The sequence below is a fragment of the Harpia harpyja genome, chromosome 3 (genome assembly GCF_026419915.1).
Source record: "Harpia harpyja isolate bHarHar1 chromosome 3, bHarHar1 primary haplotype, whole genome shotgun sequence".
Classification (NCBI taxonomy): domain Eukaryota; kingdom Metazoa; phylum Chordata; class Aves; order Accipitriformes; family Accipitridae; genus Harpia; species Harpia harpyja.
The window spans coordinates 40,830,902-40,856,746 of NC_068942.1; the positions used below are offsets into that span (position 1 = coordinate 40,830,902).

General features: G+C 50.4%; 1 protein-coding gene across 1 annotated transcript; it reads left to right on the top strand.

Moving 5' to 3' along the window:
* The first annotated feature begins 366 nt into the window (after positions 1-366).
* Positions 367-24,784, top strand: LOC128139571 (transmembrane protein 151B-like). The gene is made up of 2 exons (XM_052782143.1): positions 367-814; positions 20,928-24,784. The coding sequence occupies exons 1-2, from the start codon at positions 722-724 to the stop codon at positions 22,356-22,358; spliced, it is 1,524 nt and encodes a 507-aa protein (XP_052638103.1). The 5' UTR covers positions 367-721; the 3' UTR covers positions 22,359-24,784.
* Positions 24,785-25,845: the final 1,061 nt, after the last annotated feature.

A 25,845-nucleotide genomic window follows, 5' to 3' on the forward strand; every position in this document is an offset into this window, starting at 1 on the left:
CGGCAGCGTCACCCCCTCTGCCCCCGGTGCGAGCGCCCGGCGAACGGGGAGGGGAGCGGGGCATCGCCGGGCGGCGCCGGCCGAGTTTGTCCGGCTGCTCCGTGCGGGGCAGCCTTCCTCCTCCTCCTCCTCCTGCTGCCGCTGCCGGGCCGCGTCTCGAGGGTTGCCGCCGCTAGCCCGGGCGAGGTGCGGGCTCTGCGGGAAGGCGGGAGAGGTGGCCGGGGCTGGGCTGCGGGCGGCCAAGGCGTGAAGATGCGCTGAGAGGCGGCGGCCGGCGGCGGGGGAGCACCCCGGGGGGGGGGGGGGGGCGAAGCTCACCCCGAGAAGGAGACGGGAGGGGGCACCTCGGGGAGAAGGTCAGGAAGGGACACCCCGGGGGGGGAAAGGTAGGGCTTGGGAAGGCGTCCCCCGGGAGGGGAGGGCGCACTCCGCAGCTCCCAGCCTCCCGCAGAGGCGCGCCGGGAGCCGCCGGGCGGTCGCCTGCCCACCTGGGGGGGCCGGGAGCGGCAGGGGCACCCGCACCCCACCCCCCCTCCGCCTCGTCTTTCTCTCCTCCCCTCCGCCGCCTCCCTCCCTCCCTCCCTCTCTGCCCGCCTGCCTGGGATGGTGGAGGGAGCCGGGAGCACCCGGCAGGGCGGCCCTGGGCGCGGGGGGGCGGCCCGCGGGGGGCTCCGCCGTCTCGGGGCCCCGCAGCCCCCGCCGCCGCCGGTGATGGCCAAGGATGTCCTCGGAGGGGGAAGCCGAGGCGGCTGCTGAGAGCGGGCCGGGCAGCACCCCAGCGCCGGGGGCCGCCGCCGCCGCCGTGCGGGAGGAGGTGAGCGGCGGCGGGGGCGCCCGCCCCGGACCGGGCCAGGGTGTTGGGGAGGGGGGACGGGGGACGGGGAACCGGACCGGGAGGGGAAAAGGCAGCCCCGCCGCGGGGCCGGGGTGCGGGGCGGCGGGGGCGGGCGTGGGGAAGAACCGGGAAGCCGCGGCGGGAGGAGGGTGCCCCGGCGGGGGGTGTCTGCGGAGCGCGGGGAGCCGAGGAACCAGCTACAGCCCGCCCGGCTACCTGCAGCCGTGCCGCGGGGGCGGCCGGCGGCCGCCGCGGTGCGGTGCGCGGTGCTCGGTGCGCGGTGCTCGGTGCGCGGTGCTCGGTGCGCGGTGACCCGTCGCGCCCTGCAGTGCCGGGGCCGCCGGCGGGACCGAGCCCCGGCCCTGGCCGGCGGGGTGGTCGCAACCGGGCGGCCGCTGGCTGCAGGGTTTTACCGGCGGGCCCCCGGCGCCCAGCCCTGCGCCGGCTGCCGGGCTCGGGGCGGCGGCTCTGCACCGAAACGATGCAGCGGGGAGGGGGGGAGGTAAGGGGGCCTGGCCAGTGGAAGTTTGGCTGAATAAGCCCCTTGGGGTTTGGCCTAGGAGAGCCTACCGCTTCCCTGGGACTTGTGAAACGGTCAAGAAAATTGCAGCTCTGCGGGGCGCTGGTGTAACTGGCAGGAGGGGCACGCTGAGCCGGAGAAGGGGTTTGCAGCCAGGGCCCCGAGGCTTTCAAGTGTTTTGGGCCAGAGGAGGAGGTCATCCCTCTCCTTTTCCCTTGGGGCCTAGGCACTCCTGTTGCCTCATCTGCCGTAGAAGACACTGTAGAAAATACAGCTTAGTAGGTTTCTTCGGATCAGCTGTGAAGCACCTACCATGGCCTTGCACACCATGGGGAGGGAATGATGGGTGTGTCTGAGTGTTGACACAAAATCCTGAGCCACAAGGCATTGGCCAGACAGAACTGCAGGGCTCCATGGCAGTAGGTGACAATGCCTGTACAATCCTGCACACTCGGGACAGCAAGCTGTCCTGTTTTAGGAATGCCTGATATTTTCTTCTACGCCTAACGTAGCCTTTGCTCCCAACTGTTTTTGACAGGTCTGCCATTTACATCATGTAATCCATGTGCAGATCATGGAAGTGACTGAACTTTCTTCACAGTATGGAGTTAAAAACAAATGTACATGCTCCCAGGGATGCAGAGAGCAGCCTTAAAGCAGGCAGAGAAAACTGAAAACAGAAATGAAAGCGACCCTGGAACATCGCTGTGTGCAGTTAGTCTGCTTAACGCTTTTGCTAACGGGTCCCATGGCTCAACAACAGTCTCATAGTCCTGTAGTCAAAATCTGGTAGTCTCAACAAAGCCAATGTGAAGCTGCAATATACTTAGGCTAAAACCAAACAGCACTTTTGAAAGCACCTGTAATAGAAAATTGACTTTGCAGCTCAGGTTGAAAAAACTGTCCTCTGTGGGTGAAAATTAGGGTTTTCTCCTATACAATTGCTTTTTAAACACCTGCGACACAGTTCACCGCGAAGAGCTGTGGCTGGATCCAGGATACAGCTGCTGTTCCAACAGTGGAGCTCCCCAATGTAATTACAGTCCGGCAGAAGATCAATAGATGGTTAATGCTGGAAGGGATTTTTTGATTTATTTGGTCTATGACCAGGAGCTACCGAAGGCTTTCCAATGTATTAAGTCCACCATAAAAACATCCAAGCCATTTCTAGACATGAGAGCACTTGATCTCTCTGCTAAGCACATTATATCTTGCTTCACTCATCCTGTTCTCAGGTTTTTTTCTGTTACAACACAAACATTTGCACATTTGAGTCTATATCTCAAATGCCTGTAACAGTGATATCTTAACACTGCAGTCCTACAATATTGGTCTGTTCCTCATGGTTTCTCCATCTCCATGTAAATAGTCTTTTTCCACCTGGACCTGCAGTTGCATTTAAATGCCCGGTATTAAATGGGCATTTCATGGGTTTCTCTATTAGTCTTGTCATTTATGGATTTCACTTAGATCAAATGCATGGGTTTAAATCATAACAGTGACTGAAAATTGCCTTTATTGGGTAATAAATCAATGTGAGATAAAATCCTGAGCTTGTAACAGAGAATGTGTCTGAGGTCTAAGTTTTTATTCTTGAAAGCAGGGCAAGCGAAGGTGCAGCTGTGGAGCAGGAAGGAGAGTGGCAGTTCAGTTACCTGCCATGGCCCTCATCCTCTTCTACCACGGGCCACTTAGGTTTACTGCTGACTTTGCTGAATGTCAGAGCAAGCCCTCAGATTACCTGCCAGTATTCTGGTTTGGTTTTTTTTTTTTCTGTTGAGATATCGATTGCCTCAGCTGGATGACCTGGAACAGCCGTGCTTTTGGTGGTGGTGTAGGATTTTACCAGCCCATCAACTCTTGCAAAAAAGAATCGAGATCTTTGAGGGGAAGGAATGTAAAGGACGTGGTTTTCCAAACGTTTCAGCAGTTATTGCTGTAGATTGATTCTCTGGACATATTTTCCTTTACTTTCCTCCCTGAGGTAGCAGAACCTGCTGCTCTGTACTGCCCCGGTTACGCTGTGGGCTGGTGGTTTTTCTTGTCTGTCTTATTACTGTGACAGACTACACCTACACTGAAGAGCTGTTAGGGACTTTTCTGCATTTCTGCCAATTTACACCTCAATCGGGAAATGGTCTTAAATATTTAAATCTTTAAAACTTAGTTGGAAATTGTTTTTCTTTTTCAGGAAAGTGAAGCTGGTGACTACAAACATTATTTATTTGCTACCGTAGCCAAGTGATCACTGAAGAAAGCTGAAAGCAGCAGCCACTTGACATTTTGAAATACGTATTTGTCTTGTCTGTACTGGCAGAGTCAAACAGCAGTTGTCCATGCCCGGTTTTATCTTCTCTTCCATATTTAAGAGCTTTAATTGGGCATGACAAAATGTAATCAGTTAAGCTATTTAAATAAAAGGGGGAAAACCTCATGGGTCGATGTTCCTGAAACCCACGGCCATCAGCTCACTGATGGAGATGTTACAGAAGAGAGAGGTCACTTAAAACTGTCTCATCTGCCTCTTACTGCCACTGCGAAATGCAAAAGGGAGCATTTCAAAAGTGCTATTTGTGGTCACAACAGCACCAAGGGGTGTTACAAGTTAAGAAAGTATACATACCGCTTGTTTGCAGGCTACAGCTTTACAGACTGTCAGGTCAAAAGGTAGCTGGGTCCTTTCCTCTTAAGCATGCCACTGGAGAGACATCCTCTACCTGAGGGATTAACTCCATTTAGTTCTCCAGCTTTTTTATACCTTTCCACCAGTATAAATGGCAAACATAAATATTTTATTTGTCAAGGCTTATTTTGTGGCGTTGAAAACATCAGGCATGAAGCCCTTCGTAACTTCAGCTGGGTAGCTTTAAATTGTCCCCATCTATGGGTTGAGTCGTACTCATGTGGCTGAGTGGTGGTGGAGGAAGTGAGGCAGGCGACCCTCTCAGGTTTATCAGGCCTGCTGTAGGTGCACCTTACTCACCAGCAGATCCTCATGGTCTGATGAAACCCCCTCTCTCACAGATCCACGGGAGCCCGTTTGCTCCCTGCTGCCTTTCTAGCAACCTCCTCTTCCTCTAGAGGCTTGTTGTCATCCCCAAGACTTCTGTGCTCAAGAGAAATGAACCCAGAAGCAGGGGATGGAGAGGAGAGAGGGCACAGGGCCTGTGATGGAGGTTAATGTTCTTCCCTGCCACCTTTTAAACAGAAGCTGCAGAGGGACCATTGGGTACCAATCGCCAGAGAGGGGCTATTTCCCTTGTAAACCTCCCCCCCAAGAGCTGCGCAGGGCACTGACCCGGCGGCCTCTGCCCAGCGGAGGCATGAAACACGACACGTGGCTTCTGGGGAAACTCTACTTTTCCTTCCCCTCAGTTCTTCCAAACCTCCTGCAAAAGACCTGCTCCACTAACGCCCTGAATGATAGCTGCTGGTTAGCCTGGTGGAAGACTGTCACCATGCCAAGTGAGTATGACTGACCAAACAGTTATTTTGTATGCAGTGCATGATATTTCCCCTCTTGAGTGAGGGTCAGACAGGACAAGCCCCTTTCTACACCTCCTGCTCTTGGTTTATTCAGCAGACATAAATCAAGGAGTGCATCTCATTAATTCCTTGATCCAAATGGTCTCCCTCATAGAGACAAAGGAAAAAGACCAGCAGTAGTGGCATCAGAGGAACTGGAAAGCTTTTTTTCATGATCCTGTAGTGCCAGGCAATATTTGCATTGCAGATCCTGTCATAAGAAAATCCATGCTGAGGCATCATATCTTTTTTTCTGCTTTTGTTCTTTTCATTGTCCCACTTTATCTTCTGATCACGTGTCTGTTCTTGGTGCCCTGAAGTTGTCTGTCTTCTCTGCACTTCACAGAAGAAGCTGTCAAGAGTTTAAAAAAATAGATAGGAAATATCAAATGGATGTGTCTGAGCTCTGAAGGGCAGCCTGGGCTCCAGCTGCGTGGGCTTCTACGGGCAAAGTCTTCTGTCCTCTCCAACAGAGAGTGCTCCCTCGCCACCGTGGCTGAGAATGAAGTGAGTTACTCCTTCTGGCTGACCTTCCCAATTCCCTCCAGCAAGGGAATTTTCTTAATGGAGCATTGGGCTGGAGCAACTGGGGAGCTTGTGGAGCTCCACCGTTGAAGGGCTGTAAGGACAATTTAGGCAAGCAGCTGTTAAGTAGGTAGATGTTGCCTCCTGGGAGGAGAGACTAGGTGACTTGGTGGTAGGTCCCCTCCAGACCTGGTTTCTAATGCTGTTCTCTCAAGTGGACAGACAATCAGCTGACATCTGTGGAAAAACAATGGGTCTGCACACTGTTTTGAAACCCCAAATACTCTCCTTGTTCTCCCTTTCTCACTTCAGAGACCCCAGAGGATGGTCTCCCTCCAGAAGGGAAGAGTGGATACCAAGGATGCTTTTCAATCAGTGCAAGCCATTGCAAGAGTGCAGTAGGAGGTATCTTCTCCCTGGGAACAGAGCATGAGGCTTCCCATCATCTGCTTCTACGCCTTGGATGAAAAGAGCTCAAATCATTGCCAGTGACCAGGGACACAGCAGAAACAGAGATTAGAAAGAGTGAAATGTCCCCAAGTAGTCTGTAGTGAGTGGGGCTTGTTTCTAGGTGTGTCCTAACACATGGTAGTGAGTTAACACCAAAAGTAGTGGCTGCCGAGCTATCGTCGGCACCATAAGGCCCTTTCAGTTGTTATAGTGACGCTGTCATGACACTATAGATAAGGCTGTGTTTGATTTTTCACTTACAGCAGAGTTCTACTTTTCGGAAAAACATGGTTAAGTAGTTAATTAGTTTCTAAGTTCTAATCACGGAAAATATAGTTCACTCAAGGGTTCACTTTCAGACTCTAATCATTCTTTGGGCTCCTCTGAGCTTAAGAACTGCAAAGTTAAAAATAGTGCATTGTGAAACTTTGTTGAGGTCGCAGTTGTTCTAACGGCTTTGTTAACTACCCAAAACCATAACGGGGTAACTTTATTTAAGCAGCAGCACACAGAATAGCTGACGAGGTATTATAGCAGGGATGCTGCCGACAGGAGCCTGGAGTGCAGGTCAGCGGTAGAGGCCGCCTCCGAGAGCTGCCCATGCCGGCTCCTCCCTGAGCACCGACCGCTCTGCCCACAGCACATCTCGTCTGTAGCTGCAAAAGCAAGGAAGAAAAGTGCCTGAAACGGGCAGGACAGATGGCGAGTGGGAAGGCTGGAGGAGCCTGGCTGCGCCCGGCGCCGGTAGCTCGGCCGCACCAGGAGGCTGGCAGCCTTCCCGGAGCGGAGTTAAGGTTGTGAAGCGGTGTCTGGTGTACGTGGCAGCCGCTCTCATGGTGCCACGCGTGCTACCGGGAGAGGACAGAGGGGCTTACACCCCATGAAATGCCTGAGCTTTTGACTTGCGTGGCTTTACATCAGGTGAATAATGTACAGGGAATCCCAACTCACACATAGCAACTTTCCTATATGGCTGAGGTATTGCACATCCCAGTTCAGCATCCAGCCAGTGGAGGCCTTGTTAAGGAAATACTGGTAATACCGGGCCTCAGGGAAGACAGGGGCTTGGAAACAGCCGGCTGGTGAGAGCAGGGACCGGTGGGAGCTGACAGCAAAGGGCAGAGAGCAGCTCGCAAAGGGTCACGCTCCTGGCAAGGAAGCTAACAGTAGGTAATTGGGGTGACTTGCAAATGTGGAGTCTGCATAACCTGACCTTACCAGGGGAGAGGATGGGCTCAGCCAGAGACTTCTGCAGGTTGTAGCATATTTGGCCACGGGAAAGGAGGGATTTGTGGCCACTCGTTTATGGCCGGAGGCCTTCATCATACCTATGCAATTGATTACCGTTAGGAGCTGGACTGGGAATTGTGGAGTACAACATTCGATTAGCGTGGTAACGGAAGTGATTCAAGCACAAGGCATCGGCATCTTACGTTGAGCAGCTCTCGCAAACCAGCACAGTGTGTCCTGGAGGACAAGACCTGGAAGAGCCTGAGTGCCCGCAGGCACAAGCTGCACCATCTCCCTGACCCTGGGATGGGCCAGGGAAGCAAGGAGCACCACAGAGGCTGGGATGGTAGCATCTGCCAGTAGGGTCCAACCAGTATGAGGGTCCCTCCGAGGACCACAAAGATGGAGAACAACCCCCTTGTGGCTGCCTGGAGGTGAGGTGGCCAGCCAGAAGTGCCAGTACATGGTGGAGGAAGGGGGTAACGAGGCCATGTGCTGAAAGGGTGGGAATGACAGTCTGTCTGCAGGCCTGAGGTGTGCCATGGTCCTCTGCAAGGGGACTGTCTGTCAGCAGGCCAGGGCAGGAGCTAAATCCCCTGGTTCCCACCAGCTGGTGCTCAGAGTGACAGGACGTGATAGCTCACATGCAGATGAGATGCCTTCCCAGAGAGTGCTGCTGCAATGCTCACGTGAAAGCACTTTATAAATGCCATTTTTTTCAGTGTATTTGGGAGGTATAAAGAGGTGTAATGAAGCCATGCCATAGGTCAAAGTCAAGTCAAGAAATAAAATCCAGGTGACCTGGCTCCCAAGATCCCTTTTAACCATTAGGTGTTTAAATGAATTTCCAGTGAAGTTTTCACCTGCTGTGCTGTCACATGTTATTGCAGAATGCATCACAGAGAGGGAAGAGAGAAGCGAGAGGGAAGAGAGAAGCAAGAGGGAGAGAGAAGTGATATTTATGATGAAACCTCGTTTCTCACAGGGAAGCATTAGCTGCTGGGATACTACCTCATCTTAACAGGAGCACCATTATAAAAAGAATTGACAGCGCTGAGGTCCCAGCTGTGTTCAGAAAGGTGCAGAGATGGGGAAGCACACTCCCCAAATCTGACAAAGCAGCTGAAGCCAGAGCAGTGGCTGGGTGTTATTACGAGGGATGCTCAGCTCAGCATCTCAAGGGACCTGGCACAGCTGCAGCCTGAGCTGCACCGCGGAGCTGGCAGGTCATCTGCTGAAGTGTGGCTGGCAGGCTCCAACTGGGAGGTCACACGTGGGAAATGGGAAGGCTGGAGGTTGAGAGGTCAAATCACAGAGCCACGTTGTTCTGGTTTTACTGGGTAAAAGGATGGCTTTGCAAATAAGTGAGAATAAAAATAAAACCTCATGGTTCTGGACAAAGCTTGATTCACGGTTCCCTTTGAAAGACTTCCCCAGACTTCACTGGAGCTTGGACTGGTGCTGGATCATATTTCTGCTGAGAACTTGAGTGAGGTTTCTATCCCCATTTAAATCTCAGGGTGTTCCTTTAGAGTAAGCAAAGATTAAATGGTATTCATAATAATGAACTATTTTTCTCATTTGCAAAGCCTCTAAACAGAGGCATTCGATGACTAAGCTGCACATAGCTGGTGAGGAACTAATACTCCTCGGGCTTCCTCCTCACAAGGCTGTCTCCTCCCAGCTCCCCACTTTCCCCCCCAGGGAAACTGGTCCATGGCTTGTTGTCCAGCCTGGCTCCAGGACAGTCCCTCACTTCCCCATGAGACTGAGGGAAGGTCGGGCAGGATACACAGGACCTGTGGCAATGGTGAGAATGCTAAGGCACAGGACATGCCCTCTTCAAGGATGGGGAGAGCACCTGCAACCCTAGGGACCCAGGAGTGATAAGGGACAAGCTTTAGTACACCACTGAACTATGGCTCTAACATCCACCTCTGCAAGCTGCTCATTTGCACAGCACAGGAGAAAACACACCTGCTCCAGCACCACCAGCCTCCTCTCGCTGCTCACTCCTCTCCCACCCCTGGAGAGCTGCACCTTGTGGGCAAAGGTGGGTGCAAAATAGGTATTACAGGATTCCTGCTGAACCCAGCTGGGACAAGCACACAGAGGACGGCAGGTAGCTACTGTCCTGTTCTCCCCTCCTCGCTGTCCCCATCTGTCCTGGACTGAAGCAATGGGAGCTGGTCCCGCCAGCCCTCCTGTTTTCCCTTGGCTGGTGTCAGTTTTCCCTCCGTGTCAGCGAAGCCGCCGGTAACACCGGTGCCGTCAGCAAGTTGCACCTTGCTGATCCACTGGGGCTGTGGTACATCTGTGTCACCTGCGGCTTGCCCAAGGGTGCAGGGAGCCGGGTCTGGCTTTCACAAGCTGGAGCACACCGGAGCCTGCTCCTGCCGAGGTGAGGATCGCTCTGCTCTGCAGCAGCGGGATGGATGGATGGATGGATGCATGCTGCCATCAGCCCTTCCAGGAGCTCCCTGCGGCGCGGGAGCAGGGGCAAGGGCACCTGCCCAGAAACCTCTGTGCAGTGGGGCTGGCCACTGGCTGCGGTGGGGGGCAAGTGGCCGGCTAGGCACGAGGCAAGCTGCAAAATACTGAGCGGCACGGCTTATGGCTCATGCCAATCACTCGGTCTCTCTAATCTGGCAGTGGCTGGGAACTGCATCCCAGGAGCTTTCCTGAGGATATGTGATGCTTGTATTGGTTGACTGATAAGCGTCGAGGTAAGCCACATTGTTACATCGGTAAAATTTACCCTGTGTCTACTAGCAACCTCTGATATTCAAGGCAGGGGAGTGGGTAATATGAGCTTAGTATGATGGGTGCAATATGAGCTTAGTATGATGGGTGCTTAAAGCGTATAAAAAAGAACTGTTCTTGGACTGAGGCAGCTCTAATCCCAGCTTTTTCTTTCTGATGAACTCATTCCCAGCATTGACATTACTGGGAAAAATCCTCTGCCCCCAGAATATGCTCTTTGTGTTGCTGCCGAGTCGAAAGCCAGTGGCACCAACGCCAGCATTTGGGGGGAAAAAGGGACAATTTTGTTAGTGTAGCATTTTTGTGAGCTTGTAAGAAGCTGCCACAAAAATAGCCCTGATTACTATTTGCAAATGGTGACCACTTTGTTGCTAAGATTCCTTGGCACTGAAAACGTAACTGCATGGCCTTCCTTGGAGCAATGTGCAGGAGCATCACCCGTGGATGTGTCTAGGGCCAAATTCTTCATGGCACTCACATACGTACCCTTGTATTTTAGTGAGTGGCTTTCCCATCCTGCTGCGATGTGTGGCATATATATTGGCTGGGATCCAAATGCCTGTCTTTTCTGGGTTTTCCTTTATTTCTGCTTGAAGAACTCAAAAGTATCCTGCAAGAACTACTGCTGAATCTGACATTTGAGAGGACTGGAGACTCCTTGTGTCCTGACCTCTACTTTCCTCATCTTCAGATGGTGGCTTGAATTCATGAGGGTGAATGGTGTGAAATAACAGGCTGTCGTTGTATGGTATTTCAGGGGCATCCTAGCATCTGAACTTCAGGTGAGTCAGCAAGATTTGTGCCTTTTCATGGTTTGTCTTGTCCTTCGATAGACTCTGCTGGGGAGAGGATTTAATGCTACCATTTTGTGCACCTTCCCACCCTGAGACGTTCCCCTTGACAGCTCCGTTGATAGAAGGAGGAGATTAAATCTCCGCAGGGATTTAAACAAGAAACCAAGCGATCCCTGCTCACCACAGGAGGGCAACTGCTGAAGCTAACGCCTGAGTCAGTGATGCTGCAAACATGTGGAGTGTATGCAGGTTATTCTTTTTACACCATGGAACATCATTTCTGCTGGGCATTGATGTTATGGCCCCCGCCTGCAGGAAGTTTTCATTCTCACAGGAGTTTCATGGTAGAAGAGCAAATGGTGCATCCAAAACATACGTGCAGCAACCAATATGCTACATGTTCTAAGACTGAAGGGAAATTCTCTTTAATGCAAAATGGCTTTTTCTATTGCCTTCTATCCCTTATATTTCCCTTTCCCTCCGTGCCGGCAGCCATGCTGAGAGCACTTGCTACTGGCTCAGCGTGAGCTAGGGGTAATGGGCTTCTTGCTGTTCAAGATGGATGGCAGGAGGGATTTTGTTTCAGACTCCCCAGGAGGGGATTTATGAGATGACTGTTGTAATATCTCCCTTTTCCCTCACCAGGCCTTATTACCGATGCCCCATGTGGTGCCCAGATTGGGTCACATGGTGGAGGAGCACTTCTACCCATCACACACCAACATCTGGTTTGGCACAGCCCTGCAGGCTCCTTCCTCACTGTACTAATGAGTATCTGACCTAGGAGTTCATTTGGCCCTGGAAAGCAGTAAGAGGTTGTACTCTGACTCTTCTCCTGCAGTTGTCTTCTCTCTGGTCACCCCAGACTTCTTGGGCCGGTCTTTCACCAGGATCACCGCAGGAGCTGGAAGATGATATCTGCACCAACATCTGTTGTGGCTGCTTGGGGACAGGGCTAGAGGTCTCCTTGCTCTTCTTGTATCGTCCCTGTCCACTGCACAAATGGTGAAGGCTTTCTCAGCACCAGAGGTTGGTCCTGGTGTCAGAGCTCACCTCAATTATGGTTAAGAGCATAGCCTAGGGCTTGCCTAGCAAGAACTCAGTGGTCTTCTCTGTGTTATGTCCTGCCATGTCCATCAGGAGGTGGAACATTTTCCCCTGCCCTGTCTTGACCAAGAGTCTCTCATAGTTACAGATAAAAATCTGCTTTCATCCAGGCAGGTCACCACCTGCCAAAGTGCGTGACTTGTGGTTATTGATTATTCTTTCCCTTTCATGTATCTCATTGGGATATATTCATCACAAGCATAAATCCGCAGAAGCAAATGCAAGTATGACTGGCATTAATTTATCTACCATTTTTTCTTCTTTCTTCTCTACTTTTATTCTTTTCTTCCAGTCCTCTGTCAGTGTTTCCCCCACTCTTTTTTCCCCATGGACAGGAAGATTATTCTTGCTAAATAAAAGAGGAAAAAAGAAAAAGATAAGATTGACTCCTTGCTCACATGAGTAATCCTGAGCTGTGGGGTCATTTTGTTGTTGAAGACAGTGATAAAGTTGCCCTGTAGCCCCGAAGCCAGGTCTTGGTGGAGAGCAGGAGCATGCTGTGATGCTGCACATGTCACTGAGACACAGCTGCAGCGTCAGCCCTGCAGCACACTGTCACCTCCGTGGGAGTCTCTGCCCTGATTTAGCACAACCTTATCCCACCCCCCGCAGGCTGTGGGGAGGAGATAGGGGCATAGATTTGGTTTTTTGGAGAAGTTCCCAGCGGCAAGAAAGTAGCCGTTCAGGAGTAGCTGCTTTCCAAGTCATAGATGGGCCGGGAGGACTACTGGCTCATACGATGCTTGGGTGCTGCCAGGTTCAGGTCTTCCCCCATTGATCCTCACCCGGGTCCTTTCTCTGGGCCCAATCCCCTCCTGCCCCTGCCCAGGCTGGCTGGTCTCCGTCCTCGCCTGCCAGCGCCCTTACCCTGCCTCGGTGGCACTGGCATTCGGAGCATGTCTAGGCAATCCTTTCTCTCCTCCACCTCTTCCCACCCCCCATCTTTCCCCCTCATTTCTCTATTTCCATTCGGGCCACGTCTCCGCTACCCTCTGTTTTCTCTCATTCTTTCATTTTAGACATGATAGCGTTTTGCTTCAGCAAAATTGCAGCTCTTGCAGTCAGCCACCAAGGGCAAACACATTTACACGTGGGGTTTAAAACAACAGGAAACGCTTTTGGCTGGATTTCCCTGAAGGAGAATTTTAATGCTTCTGAAATTGGGGAACCCAGATATCTGGCTGCAAACCAGACACAGACAGTCAAACTTGGGCCCCAAACTGTCCACAAAACAAGCATTAGAGTAAATTCATGCTGTGGCAGCATATTTTCTGCTTGTACAGCTCATGCTGGAGTTTTCAAGGAGACTGAAGCATGAAGTCTGACAGAAGAGGAAAAAGTCATTTTGTCAATAGAGAGCTACAGAGAAATAGTAAGCATAAGGCAAAATTAAATATCAAATTTTTAAAGACTGTGACTCCAAAATGGTTTGGTCCATTTCCTTCGGACTCCACAGGCTATTTCTCCCCCTCTATTGGTGTCAGTTTGGCAACTTTCAGTTCAAATTTATTTTGCCAGTGAAAATCAGACGCGAACAAAACAAGAGGTTTATCATTGTCACCGTAACCATTTGCATGCCATAAGCAGTACTGAGGCAGCTAGAAAAAGAAGAGATGCTTCAAGCCCACAGTGCCATACATCTACTTTGGGAGTAAAATACACCTACTGTTGAAGAGCGTACAGCAACAGCAAGCTAGGTGATAATGTGCTCCACTGAAGCTTTGGGAGGGTTTCTCTTAGTATTTTATGTAGAGCTGCATGTGGGATTACTCCTGGCAGTGACCACTGGAAGTGCGAGGAGCACCTTGGTGTCCACGTAACGCCCACAGCCTTGTTTTTATGATTGACACTTAGCTTTGTGAAGACAGTTGTCTTGTATAAGTTAATGGGGTATTTAGCCATTAGATTGGCAGAGTTCTGCAGGAATAATGACCAGATTTGACACTGTCCACTGGAATCAAGCATAAAATCACTGCTGGGTAACATTTACAGTTGGCACAAACATTAGCAGGCTGGCCTGTAATGATGAGATGAGCACAGTCCTACAGAGGGATCTGCTTCGTTTGATAATTTCATTATTCAGTCCAATGCCAAATCTGAAGTTACACATTTCAGGGTGGAGAGTGCAGTCAACCCTTCAGCTGTCCTTGGAAACAGTGACTTAAAAAATACCTGGGAGCAAAGTGGGTGAGTGGTTGAACATGAACTCGGGGGGGTGGTGCTGGGCAAAAATCTACTAATGCAACTCCTGGAGACAGTAAAAAGGGGGAATGAGTAGGAACGGGAGGTGATTTTGTGTTTTGGTATGATGACAGTGAAATTAAGTGCTAAAGTCCTGTATCCACTTGCAGGGTACACATTTAAGAAGGATCTCAAGGTGCTGGAGAGACAGCAAAGCACCAAAAAGAGCTAGAGCAGTGCAGCGAAGGACTTCGAGACCTTGACCCATTTAAATTGTCAAAAAGAAGGCTAAGAGGTGTCATAATTATAATGGAGAAGTATCTTCAGAGAGAGAAGGCAGTCATATGAAAGGAGTCTTTCAACACCCGGAGAATGGGCATCCCCACTGCCATGAATGGCAGTGAAGTGAGATGAAATTACAATGACAGTAAAAGTTCAGCACCACAATAAATTACAAAGGGGATGCAGGTTCTTAATTTCTTTTAGTCTATCAGTTAAAGGAGAGTGTCTTTATGGAAGATGAGCTTTTACCAGACACTAGTTACTGGGCTGTACATAGGACTGTAGAGTGAAATTGCATTGCCTGTGAGATATAGGAGCTATGGGGAGAAGGCATAGTGTCTCTCAGTCTTAAGGTGTAAATGTAGTTCGGGTTGTAGTAAAAGCTGAACCTTCCTGACCCAGAATAGCCTTGCAAAGTTGATAGGAGAAATTTCTGTGACTACCTGTAAGTGCTAAAGAACCATCTGGGTGTTTATCATATCATAAGGATCCCTGCCATCACCAAGGGATGGCCATGTGGCTAGTGGGTGAGTCCTGCTATCAGATATACTTGTATCCACAGGTCAGCAAAAGCAGCGAGCCATCACTGATAAAATAGAGGCACCAGAGTTTCAGGTTAGGCACCCAAAAACCTGGGCTGGTGGAATCAGTCTGGGCTTCTCTGAGCGTGGCCCTTCCTCCTCCTGCTAACCGGGAGGCTCGCTTGGAAGAACGGGGACACCCAGACCACTTTGACCTGCGCCCTGGGAAATTCATTTAGTTCTTATGTACCCATGAAGAGGGAAGGACCTAGAGACACAAGCACAATTTTCTCACCCAGAAATACGTTGTTCTGGTTCTCTAGCATCAGTCTTACTTTTCAAATATGCCTTTTAAGGAGAAATCAGAGTTTGAGGGGAGGTAATTTTTTTCCCATTCTTGGTCACCCCCAATGCAGTTACTTGCAGGCTCACTTAGGAGTGAGCTTACCTGCCCGTGTCTTAATGCTGGTCGCTTGCAAAGAGTCAAGGGACGGGTCAGAGAGCCAAAACCCTGGCCACCAGCCCCTTGCTCTTGCCACCAGAGCACGCTCGGCTCCAGCTGCTAAGCAGGGGACGTGCCAGGCTGTGCACTCGCCCTCCGCTCTCTCTCCACCCCTTTACACTATGTGAGATTAACAGCCCAAATCTGCACGCTGCTACAACACAGAGCACGTTTTAATGATTTTAATTACGGTTGCTGCAGCCAGAACCTGACCTGGCTGCTGTTGAGCCAGGACGAGCGCTGGGTGGGTGTGCCTGTGCGAGGGAGGCTCCACGCCAGTCCCTGCATACCTGCTTTTGATCTTGGGCATCTGCCATCGGAGCGTGTCTTTGAAGGCAATTGCACTTTCAGCCACTGCCTGGATGTTTTATCATTTGCAAACTAAGTTTTGCACAGAACTTTTCTTGAAGGAAAAATAATCGAAATGTTGCCAGCCTGGAAACTCCTGTCTGCTACAGGTGTCAGTTGAAATTCCAGTTCTCTGTCAGCAGTTAGGGCTTTCCAGACTATTTTCCAGCAACTGTGGCAACAAATTAAACAGCATCTATCATTTCGTGTCTCGGAAGGCTCCACGCCACCAGACAGAAAACAGACCATGGGAGGATGTGGAGCTGCCTCTTCATTTTGCGGTGTACACAGATCCTTTGCCCTGCCTGAGCTTTCTGGAAATGACAGGCCAAAAAACCCCAACGCAAATGCAGAGCAGCACTGTGGGGCCAACTCCTTGGGGCCAGGGACAGCTTGGGGCAGGGCTGTCCCCAAACCTTGTCCCTCTCCGCAAGGTTCGCAGCATGGGTACCTGCAGCCCTCCCCACACGTGCCACCTCTTGCCTGTGGCATTTTCCTCATTCGTACTGAGATCTACTAAAGAATTTGGAAAATATTTTTTTTGTTGTTGTTTTTAAGTGTGGAAGAGTGAAGTTAATTTTGCCTTGTGATTATGGATAGTTTGGGTAAGAGTTAGCAGGAGTTTCCGATCCAGTCAGGTGCAATGAGAAGGGAGGCCTCTGAAAGCTGTTCAGCAGCATGCCAGGGCGTAGCAAGACATTATTTACAGCGTGTGTTTTTAACACGACTTGAAATTCATAAACAATAATACTGACAGCTTGGCTGTGCTTCTTCACAGCATTCCATCCAAAACAGGAGATTTTTACAATTTGTACTGTCATCAGAGCTGGTTGGGACCTTTGGGGTGAAACATTTGATTTGGCAAAGCCGTCCCTCTTCACAGAAGTGGTTGTAGAATTACAGAACTGCTTGGTTTGGAAGGGACCTTCAAAGATCATCTAGTCCAACCTCCCTGCCATGGACAGGAACATCTTGCACTAGATTGGGTTGCTTAAAGCCCTGTCCAGCCTGACCTTGAACACTTCCAATGATGGGACATCCACAGCTCTGGGCAACTGGTGTCTCATTTAATCTTCTGTCAGGAGGTTTCTCGGGTCAACGCTGGAAGCAAAGCCCAAAGCAAAGCCCCCAACAAGCAGGAGAGGAAGGACACCTCTCTTGAGTTGGGTTAGAGTCCCAAATCCGCGAGTCCTAGCTTGCAGGCAAAGTGCCTGGTGACTGAGTCTCTGTCTATTCTGGGACAGTCTCTGGGTCTGGCTTTCTCTCAGGCTCTCTGTCTTTGCTTTCTTCAATTATGTTTCTCTACTAACATTTTCCAGGGGTTATGCTTTTGTTCCACATCAAAACAACACAGATCCCGCAGCATTCCTCAAAGGACACAACTCCCGTTCACTGGCTGGCCCAAGTTATAATGGAAATTATTAGTTTCCTTAAGCATTTATTGTACTCAGCCAGAAATACAAGCTTGCCTTGTTTCGATCTGAAACACTATGCACGGAAAGGAGAAAATTCCACATAGTACCACAAACATCATGCTTGCAAGAAGGTGGTATGTTAATTAATAAAGTCTGGGAGCCACTGGTTTAACATATTAATGAATTTGTTATGCAGAGAGAGATGGAAAGATATATTTCCTTATTAGATTTCTGAATGTCTGATACTTTTATTGTAATTATGTTCTATTTTGTGTCTTTCTTACAAACACTCTAATAGTGTTTCTAATAGTATAATTGTGTTAGATAAATATTTCAGCAAAGGGAAGGAGAAATAAGGGGATATAGGCCAGATGAATGTATTCAGAACTTGAAATAGGAGGGACAGCTGTGGGGGTAGACCCTGGAAGAGAAATCCTTTTATAACTGAGGACCTGCAGAGAGCAGGATCTGCTTAGGAGCAAAGGAGGGTATGAGACAGTGGGTCAGAAGAGCCAGGAGAAAAGAATCTTGTTTTTCCCAAAGGGTTTTGAACATGAAGGCCCTGCTGAACTGGACTGGTAGGTGTGTGAATCAGAGATGTGGCAGTGGGCTCTATGGCTGCATGTCTTCACTAATGCAAGGAGGAGAGAAGCTGCCTTTTTTACAGGCTGCAGTGAGAATAATGGAGGTAACCTGGCTCAGGCTGATCCAGCCCTTTCAGTGCAGTGGGTTGGAGACCATTTTTGAAGTGTCTCGAGAGAACGCATACAGAAATGTCATCTTGGACCTGCAAGCCTCTGAGCTGCTGCCAGCCCAGCCCAGTGCTGCTCCAGGACTGGTGAGACCATAGCCTTCTCTTCCCGCAAAGGGGAGATGGCATTTCGTGGAGCTAAGCAGATTAGGAGGCATTTGCCCGCTCGGATATGGCCGCTGATAGCCCTAACCAGCAGGGCTGGTTGAATCACCCCTTGGGCAGAAGCCAACCTGTGGGTTGCAAGTTGGACCACAGAGCTGCAGAGGGTGGAGAAGTTGTTAGTCAAGGGAAGTGAGATAAAGGGAAGGTGGGGATTGGAGTGCCTTTGGCAAATAGTGCCTTAACTGATGTGGGACAGCCCTCTCGCATGGCTGTGCCCAGGGCCAGGCTGACAGCGCTTCGAACAAGTCATAGAAAAAATTGGGGTTCCCGAAGCTGCATGGAGTACTTAAGCACTCACCTTACATTAAAACTGACTGCTAGGCATCTTTTGCTGGGTCCACTGGCATTCTTCACAGTATTAACCATATGCAATTTTACATTAGAAGTACCTGTGGAAACCTGAGTGTGAGCTTAAATTCCTGTGTTAGAATATTGCCCAGCTGTTTTCTTTTGCACAGTCCCAGTGACTGGAGTAGAGAGATGTTCATTTTTAGCGTTTTCTTCACCTCAGAAAACCTTCAGGGGGAAAAAAGGGTAGAGGTTTGCAATTCTTTAATACAGTCTATATTTTTGCATTACTATAGCACTTTAAAACTCTAGTTCCATATCAAGAAGAGACAAAGAATAGAAGACAGTGATTCCCAGTGGAGTTCCCACGAGTCATGAGAGCCTGGGGCTTTGACCCAGGGTCCAGTGTACGGCTGGGGCAGAAGCCTACATTGGGGCAGTAACCACAGTGGGACAGAGTGATGGGTATTTGTTACGGGTTTGTTGCTTTTTTACTGGCTGGGCTTAAACTGTGACAGTATTTGACAAGAGTTTCAAGAGATTAGACTCTCCATGACTGCACATAGACTCAGGGGTTCACTCCCAAAACTCCCGTAGTTATTTTTCAGCTGATTTGGGACTGCCTGAAGCCACTTTGTGGCTTTCTTCAAGGTTTCCTGCAAAAGGCTATGGAAAACAGCTTTATTCTTACCCATACAAAGGTCTTTTCACTGCCCTACCTACAGAAAAGTTCTGTACCATGTCCTTTATAACCCACTTAGCTTCTCTAAACCCATTTTGGCCACTGTGAAGAGAATACAGCCCAGAATAATTATTCATTATTCTGACACATACACACATACAAAAGGTTTGGGATAAGAATAGAAATTCTTTTACAGATTCCTTCTGGATGGAGCAGGAAGAATCAGGGGCCAGATTCTGCCCTTAGTCCCTGCAGATGAATACTGGTGTAGCTCCCTAAAATCAATAAAATTACTCTGCACTTACAGAGTGTCAGATTAGAAGCTACAAAATCAAAACCAAACCCCATGAACTCTAGTTTGGCAGTGGTCACAGCAAGCCATAAAACTGTCTATAGTTACTTAGAAGTGGTTCTCTGTCCCAGAAAAAAAAAAGCAGTATTAAATCTGACTTTATAGCCCTGCAAGGTTAGATGCCAATGCTTCCATCTCATTGAGAAGACAGTGAACTCTTCTTTCTAGTGGCACCGTGCTATTATTTCCTGAGTCATAAGATGCTGCTCCTTAAATTCCTTGCTGGTTCAAGATTACTTACTGAATCCTGATTGCTGTGGGTCTGAGATAAGCTATACTAGGGGAAAACTTTAAACTTTATCCATGGAGAAAGAAAGAGAAGACATTTCCCAAACCTAGCATCTGTTGGCATCTACGGAGCAGTTTGATGCATTAGAGGTGGCCCCATGGGAGAAAGAGTAACAGCGTGCTTCTATTTTTGCATGAAATCAGGCTCGGCAGAGGGCATGATGATGCATGAATATCAGTGTGTATCTGCTTTCTCACTGTCATTTCCTCAGAGTTGGGGGGAGGCAGAGGATGGCAGTAACAAAGGGGACACAGACAGCCCTCCACATTGCCTACCAGGGCAGTGGGGAGTTTTGCTTCACGCACTTTCTACAGACAGGCGGCTGCCAGCCAGTAATGTAACTCATGCTGCTGCTGCTCTTTGCAGGGAGACAACTCTGTTTCCGCTAGCTGCTTGGCTCGATTTGGCATTTTTTATTATAGCCCAACATAGCATGACAATGCAGCTGATTCACTGCACCATGGCTGGGGTAAGGACTTGCAGTCATGCTGTCTCAGAGGACGCAGTGGGAATATGAGAGTGCGAACTCCGGCTCTACTCCCAGCCCGACTCTTGGGACTTGAAAGAGAGGGCTGTGCTATGTTTTAAATGTTCACACATACACCCTTAGCTCCAACGCTTAAGCTTTCAGGTATTTTAGGTTGGAGCTAGTCTTCTAACCAGCCTGAAGCTATGCTGCACTGTGCTGTAATCCTGACAATTTTTTCAACTAAATGTGCTTGAATCTAGTAATTTTCCCGATGGCTCACCTCCAAGGAAAATGGTGTCGATCATTTGGTAGGTTTCAGGGTTGGGTGTGAGTCAGCTCTGAGTCAGGCAGCAGCTCCAGCTCCATGAAGTGCTGGTCCCCCTGTGCTGGCACGACCCGTGGGGCCATGGCCCTGCGATGGATGCTGCTCCCGAGCCTCCCCAGCAGCACCGTATGGGAACCCAGGCGCTGGGCACTCGCAAAGCAAAGGGGCAAGTCCACAGCCCCGTGCTTTCAGCTGTTCGTGTGCTGTGAAGCCCTCTTGGCCTTGGAAGATGGTGGGGTGCATAGAGGATGCTGGCTCCAGGCAGGGAGAAGGAGATGGGGACCCATCTCGCCCCCTGCGGAGGGGCCTGTCCAACTGGGGTGCAGGCACAGCGAGTCACTGCTGCGCGAACAACTTCCATCCCCACAGCCAGGAGGAAGCAAGGAAGGAGTTTTGTCCAGAGACCTCTGTCCCTGGCATGGTGTTTCTGTTTATATTCACATTTATATTAAGTAGGGTGGTGTCCCAGTCCTCAGGCAGTTGAGAGCAAAGCCAGACACAGTCTTGAAGGCAACAGTCACTGTGTGCGTTGTGCAAAGTGGCGTGACTGACGGGTTCCTCGCTCTCTCTTTGTCTTTCTCTCCCCCTCCCCGGCGGTGTGATTGAAGCAACGCCCCGTGAAGCAGTCCCTGAGCGCCTGCATGTGCCGAGAGTCCCACTGGAAATGCCTCCTCCTCTCCATCCTCATGTACGGCTGCCTGGGTGCGGTGGCCTGGTGTCAGCTGGCCCGGGTCACCAAGCTCAGCTTCGATAGCTCCTTCAAGGGCAAGTCCATGATCTACCATGACAGCCCGTGCTCGGACGGCTACGTCTATATCCCGCTGGCCTTCCTCTCTATGCTGTATGTGGTGTACCTGGTGGAGTGCTGGCACTGCCACGTCAAGAGAGAGCTGCAGTACAAGGCGGACGTGGACAGTGTCTATGAATGCATCAACCGCATGCAGCAAGCCACACCATGCATCTGGTGGAAGGCCATCAGCTACCACTTTGTGCGGCGAACCCGGCAGGTGACCCGGTACCGCAATGGCGATGCCTACACCACCACGCAAGTCTACCACGAGAGGGTCAACACCCATGTGGCTGAAGCTGAGTTTGACTACTCTCACTGTGGGTACAAGGACATCTCCAAGGAGCTCCTGGGCCTGGAGAGCTACACAGCCACCAAGCTGAGGTTCACCAAGTGCTTCAGCTTTGCCAACATCGAGTCTGAGAACTCTTACCTGACTCAGAGGGCTCACTTCTTCACGGAGATCGAGGGGCTGGATGACTACATGGAGGTGAGGGAAGGCATGCAGCTCAAAAACGTGGACTTTAAAGAGCTTATGATGGCTTACGGGGACCCAGATCACCTCCCGTGGTACGTGTCACACTATGCTTTCTGGGTGGCAGCTATCCTGATGGTCTCATGGCCGCTCAGGGTACTCATAGAGTATCGGACTGCCTATGTCCACTACCACGTCGAGAAGCTGCTGGGCCTGGAGTACACGGCGCCCACCGCGGCCGAGGAGCCCTTGTACCGGTACCGCATGCCCCGAGACACCACGCAGGACAGCACCGAGCTGGAGTGGCACATCTGCACCAACCGGCAGCTGATCCCCAGCTACTCGGAGGCCATGCTCATGGACCTGGCCAACTCCCCAGCCTACAACAGCTACGCGGTTTGCCGGTACGGCGAAACGGCCCACGGCTGCGAACGCTGCAACCGTGCCTCCAGCACCTCCTCCATCTTCTCACGCCACGCTTTCCACAGCTGCAGCGGCAACTCCCGCCTCTCCCTCAACACCAGCCGCTTCTCCCTCTGCCGCGTCCACGGCTCCCACAGGACAGGCCTCTGGAGGAGCCGCAGCAGCAGCATCGCGGACCGGGGCTGCCAGGACGAGCAGTGCTGCTCCTACTCCAGCCAGCTGGCTGTCAACGAAAACCCCCCAACCTACCATGACGCCCGCTTCTTCCCCGTCCTGATTGTGCACAGGCCGGAGGGGCATGACGGGCGGCATTTCTACGTCAGGCGCTCCTCCTGTCTAGAAACCTCTCTGTGACAGGCCTCCATGGTTTCTCGGCTCCTCTGCCCCGGGACAGGGGTTGCAGAGGTGCTGCTGGCGGGGAGCCTGCAAGCATCAGTCTCCACAGCGGGTCGGCAGGACGAGCTTCAGCTCTTCCCCCTGCCACTGCAAGAGGACAAAGTGACTCTGACCAACTGCTAACCTCATTTCCAAGAGCTTCTCCCCCTCCTTCGGCTGGTCCCTCTAGTCTTTTGTTCCCCTCTTCCTTTCGCTCTTTCACTCCTCACAGTTTCTCTGCTCCTTGGTTGCCTGCCTCTCCTCCCATGCCACCCTCAGTCTTTTTTTTACATTTCAGTCACAGCATTTGACCGCTGTTGCTGCTGGAGGATTTATAAAGCCTGTGCTTTGCAGTATATTTGCCCTCTCGGATGCCCTGCAAGGTAAGAAACTTGGATAGAGCAAGGAGAAAGGCACACGGCCAGCCAGAGTCAAGTCAGAAGGATAATTCAGATCTGCAGGTGCTGAGTCACCTCCTGCAAACCCCAAACGAGGTGCTTTTTAAATTTATTTTATTTTCACCAGTCTTTTTTCCTCTTCTTCTGCCATTTATCCTCTCCTTCTTCATGTTCTCCTCTTCTCACTTTACCCTCATCTCCCTTTTTTTTTCAGTTTTCTCACTTCTGCTTTCCAGTTTTTCTGGGGTTTTGCCAGTGAGGATGTCTTTCAGGGTGTAATCACCTTCCATCGGGCAAAGATAAGGTATTTGCGGCACAAATGTCACTGCTGACGCAACCAGAGGCTATGCACCTGAAAAGTGCTGAGGACTTTCCTTCCAGAGCAGTAACATATACCAGTAAAGCGAAAAGCCCTTTGCTCACCTTGTCCTGCCTTGTCTGCAGCAGAGACACTGCTGCGTTTCCAGCTGTAGTTAACCTTGTCCAGCTCCACCCCTGTTAGCAATCGTCGAGAGCAGTAATGTAGATCAGTGCCCTGTTAGTGCCACTATTTTTAGGATCGTGAGTCTGGTTTGTGGTTGTTTCATTCCTACCACTTGTGCAGAGCAGCACAGGATGGACAAGGGGAGAGGGGCTGGAGAGGGAAAGGCACATACGGTATGAACTCTCCCACCGATACTCTGGAGTTGTTAGGAAGCTCTTCCACTCACAGCGTCTATTAGAGTAGTTGCAGGACTGCTCTACGTTATCTTTCAGCTTTCCGTGTGCCCTGGGGAAGGCTTTTGGCCCGTAGCCCGCTGCCGCCTTCCCACCTTCCCAGACGAGATGCGGTGACACCCCAGCCCCGGGCAGGGAGCACAGCTGGGAGCCAGCCCCACCAGCCACTCCTGCTGGGGCTCCAGGTTCTTCCCGCAAGGCTTCACCTAGAGCAGGTGCAGCACCTTCCGGAATTAGTCCCAGCAATGCCAAACCCAGAAGGTGTCCGGTCCTGGCGGAGCAGACCGCTGCACTCTGGGCCGTGGGCTGCCCTCCTGGTCCAGCCGGAGACCCCCCGACAGCCAGGGACCGACCCGAGAAGCTTATGGTCACACTGAGGACCCACCAGGGACCTTGCACGTGCCAAATCTCCATCACACAAGGGATGGTCATATGCCAAGCAAGCTCCGTACCATTTTGTCATGTGGATGGTGGAGGTTATTATCCACCGTGACTCACAGGAGAATGCAATGCGATCGCAATACAATCACTTTCAAAAACAAAGTGTTGTCACACCCTACAGCAAATAGGTAAGAAACTGAGCCCCCAGAGGGGCTGGCAACAAATGCTTCCTCCCAAGTCCATTCTGTGTGTATCTACATGTAACATGAGATTTGTAAGGTCATATTAGTATATGTAGATTATATATAACTCTGCATACTTATATGGTGATTTCTTATGGCATTGACTGTTGCACCATGTTAAATACATTTTATTTTGTTTGATGACTCCGTTTTGATGTGCTGTATTTATTTCAACTGCAGAAATAGAAACATTGGTAATACCTGGCTAAGCTGCTGCAAATGATGGCACCATCAGAAAGGTTGTTTAAAATCGTATGAGTCGATCTTTTTTAATGTAAATACTTTATGTATGATTTATGTGACATTTTCATTCTGACAGCTTGGCATTTATTGCAAAAGATAGATAACACATATGATGTGTTAGTTTGCCACCTCTAAAAAAGAATAACCATCCCAGACACATGGAGGAACCAGGTTTGGGCTCAGGGTAATGATTATGGTTGGGCTGGGGCCAAACTGGTTAACATTGAAACTTAGAGAAAAATCCATACTTAGGTCCACCCTACAGTGACCCAGTCCTAGTCCCCCATCTACACTGTGCCACCTACCACCCCCAGGCAGAGCCGGGAGAGTTTGGGAACTAGGGAAGGATCAGGCCTGAACTCAAAGCTCAGCCTCATCCTTGATTTACTTGTATTCTGAAGATGAAGTAAATGCAAGTCTCTAATATGGTTGCCTGTCCTTATTTTCATTCACACAGAAAGTTAAAACCAGCACATATGGAAGATGTAAGAGCTGGAGGAGGCTGAAACTTCACAAAACAGAGAGGCTGGAATATTTCAGCACAGTTTCTTACTGAAGGAGGCAGTAGGGAGGAAGACAAGAAAGGAGAAAGGACGAGATGGTAGAATAATACAAATTAAAAGAGAACAGAGTTCAGCTGCAGCTAAGATAATTCCCAAATGAGCAGCATAACTCAGTTATGGCAAGCTTAGCCCAGACACAGGCAGGATGAGTTTCAGTCTTCTTGTGAGCTGCTGCAGCCACGTCTGGCTTTAAATACCACGTCCAAGGTCTTGGCATGGCCAGTTCGGTCCCATATGTATTTCAAGATGGAGAGTTATATTTGGGTCTTCAGAAGTGGCGACGTTAAACAGTATTATTACCCAGCATGAACAAGCTCTGGCAATCCCATTATTATGATGGGCTGGGCAGAGAATGGAGACAGTCTATGCCCAGTTTAACCTCTTCAGTGTCCTCAAAAGCCACTGTAGTATCCAATAGTTCTCAAGCTGTGTCCTTTGCAGGGTTTGGAAAGCCCAGAGGGTTTCTGCTTCCTCACTCCCTGTGTTCTGGCCCAACTCTGGGGCATTTATTTGAGAAGCCATCCCTAAGCTGCAAAAGCCCTCACACACATGAAGCTCCCTCCAGTTACTTGCTGTAGCCTCTGGTGGTGACTAAAAAGCTGTGAGCAGCTCCTGTTCTGGCCTGGGGCTGAACGTGCTGGTTTCAACAGATCACCCACTCAGGAAGCACCTGAACAGCCATCCTGGGTCTCCTACACTGCAGAGCAGAGCCAGCTGCTCCTGCAACCCCTGAATGCCACTTTGTCGTCGCTCTTGCCGTTGCTAGAGCTTCCTGATGCAGGATGAGGGATCTGATCCCTGGCAATGGAGGGGATAACACTGCTCTTCAAATCCCAAGTCAGAGGGTGGAGCAGATAGGTTCTCGAATCCGAGTGCAAACCAGGGAGCTCTAGGGAAAACACCTTGTACAAAACACAGGGAT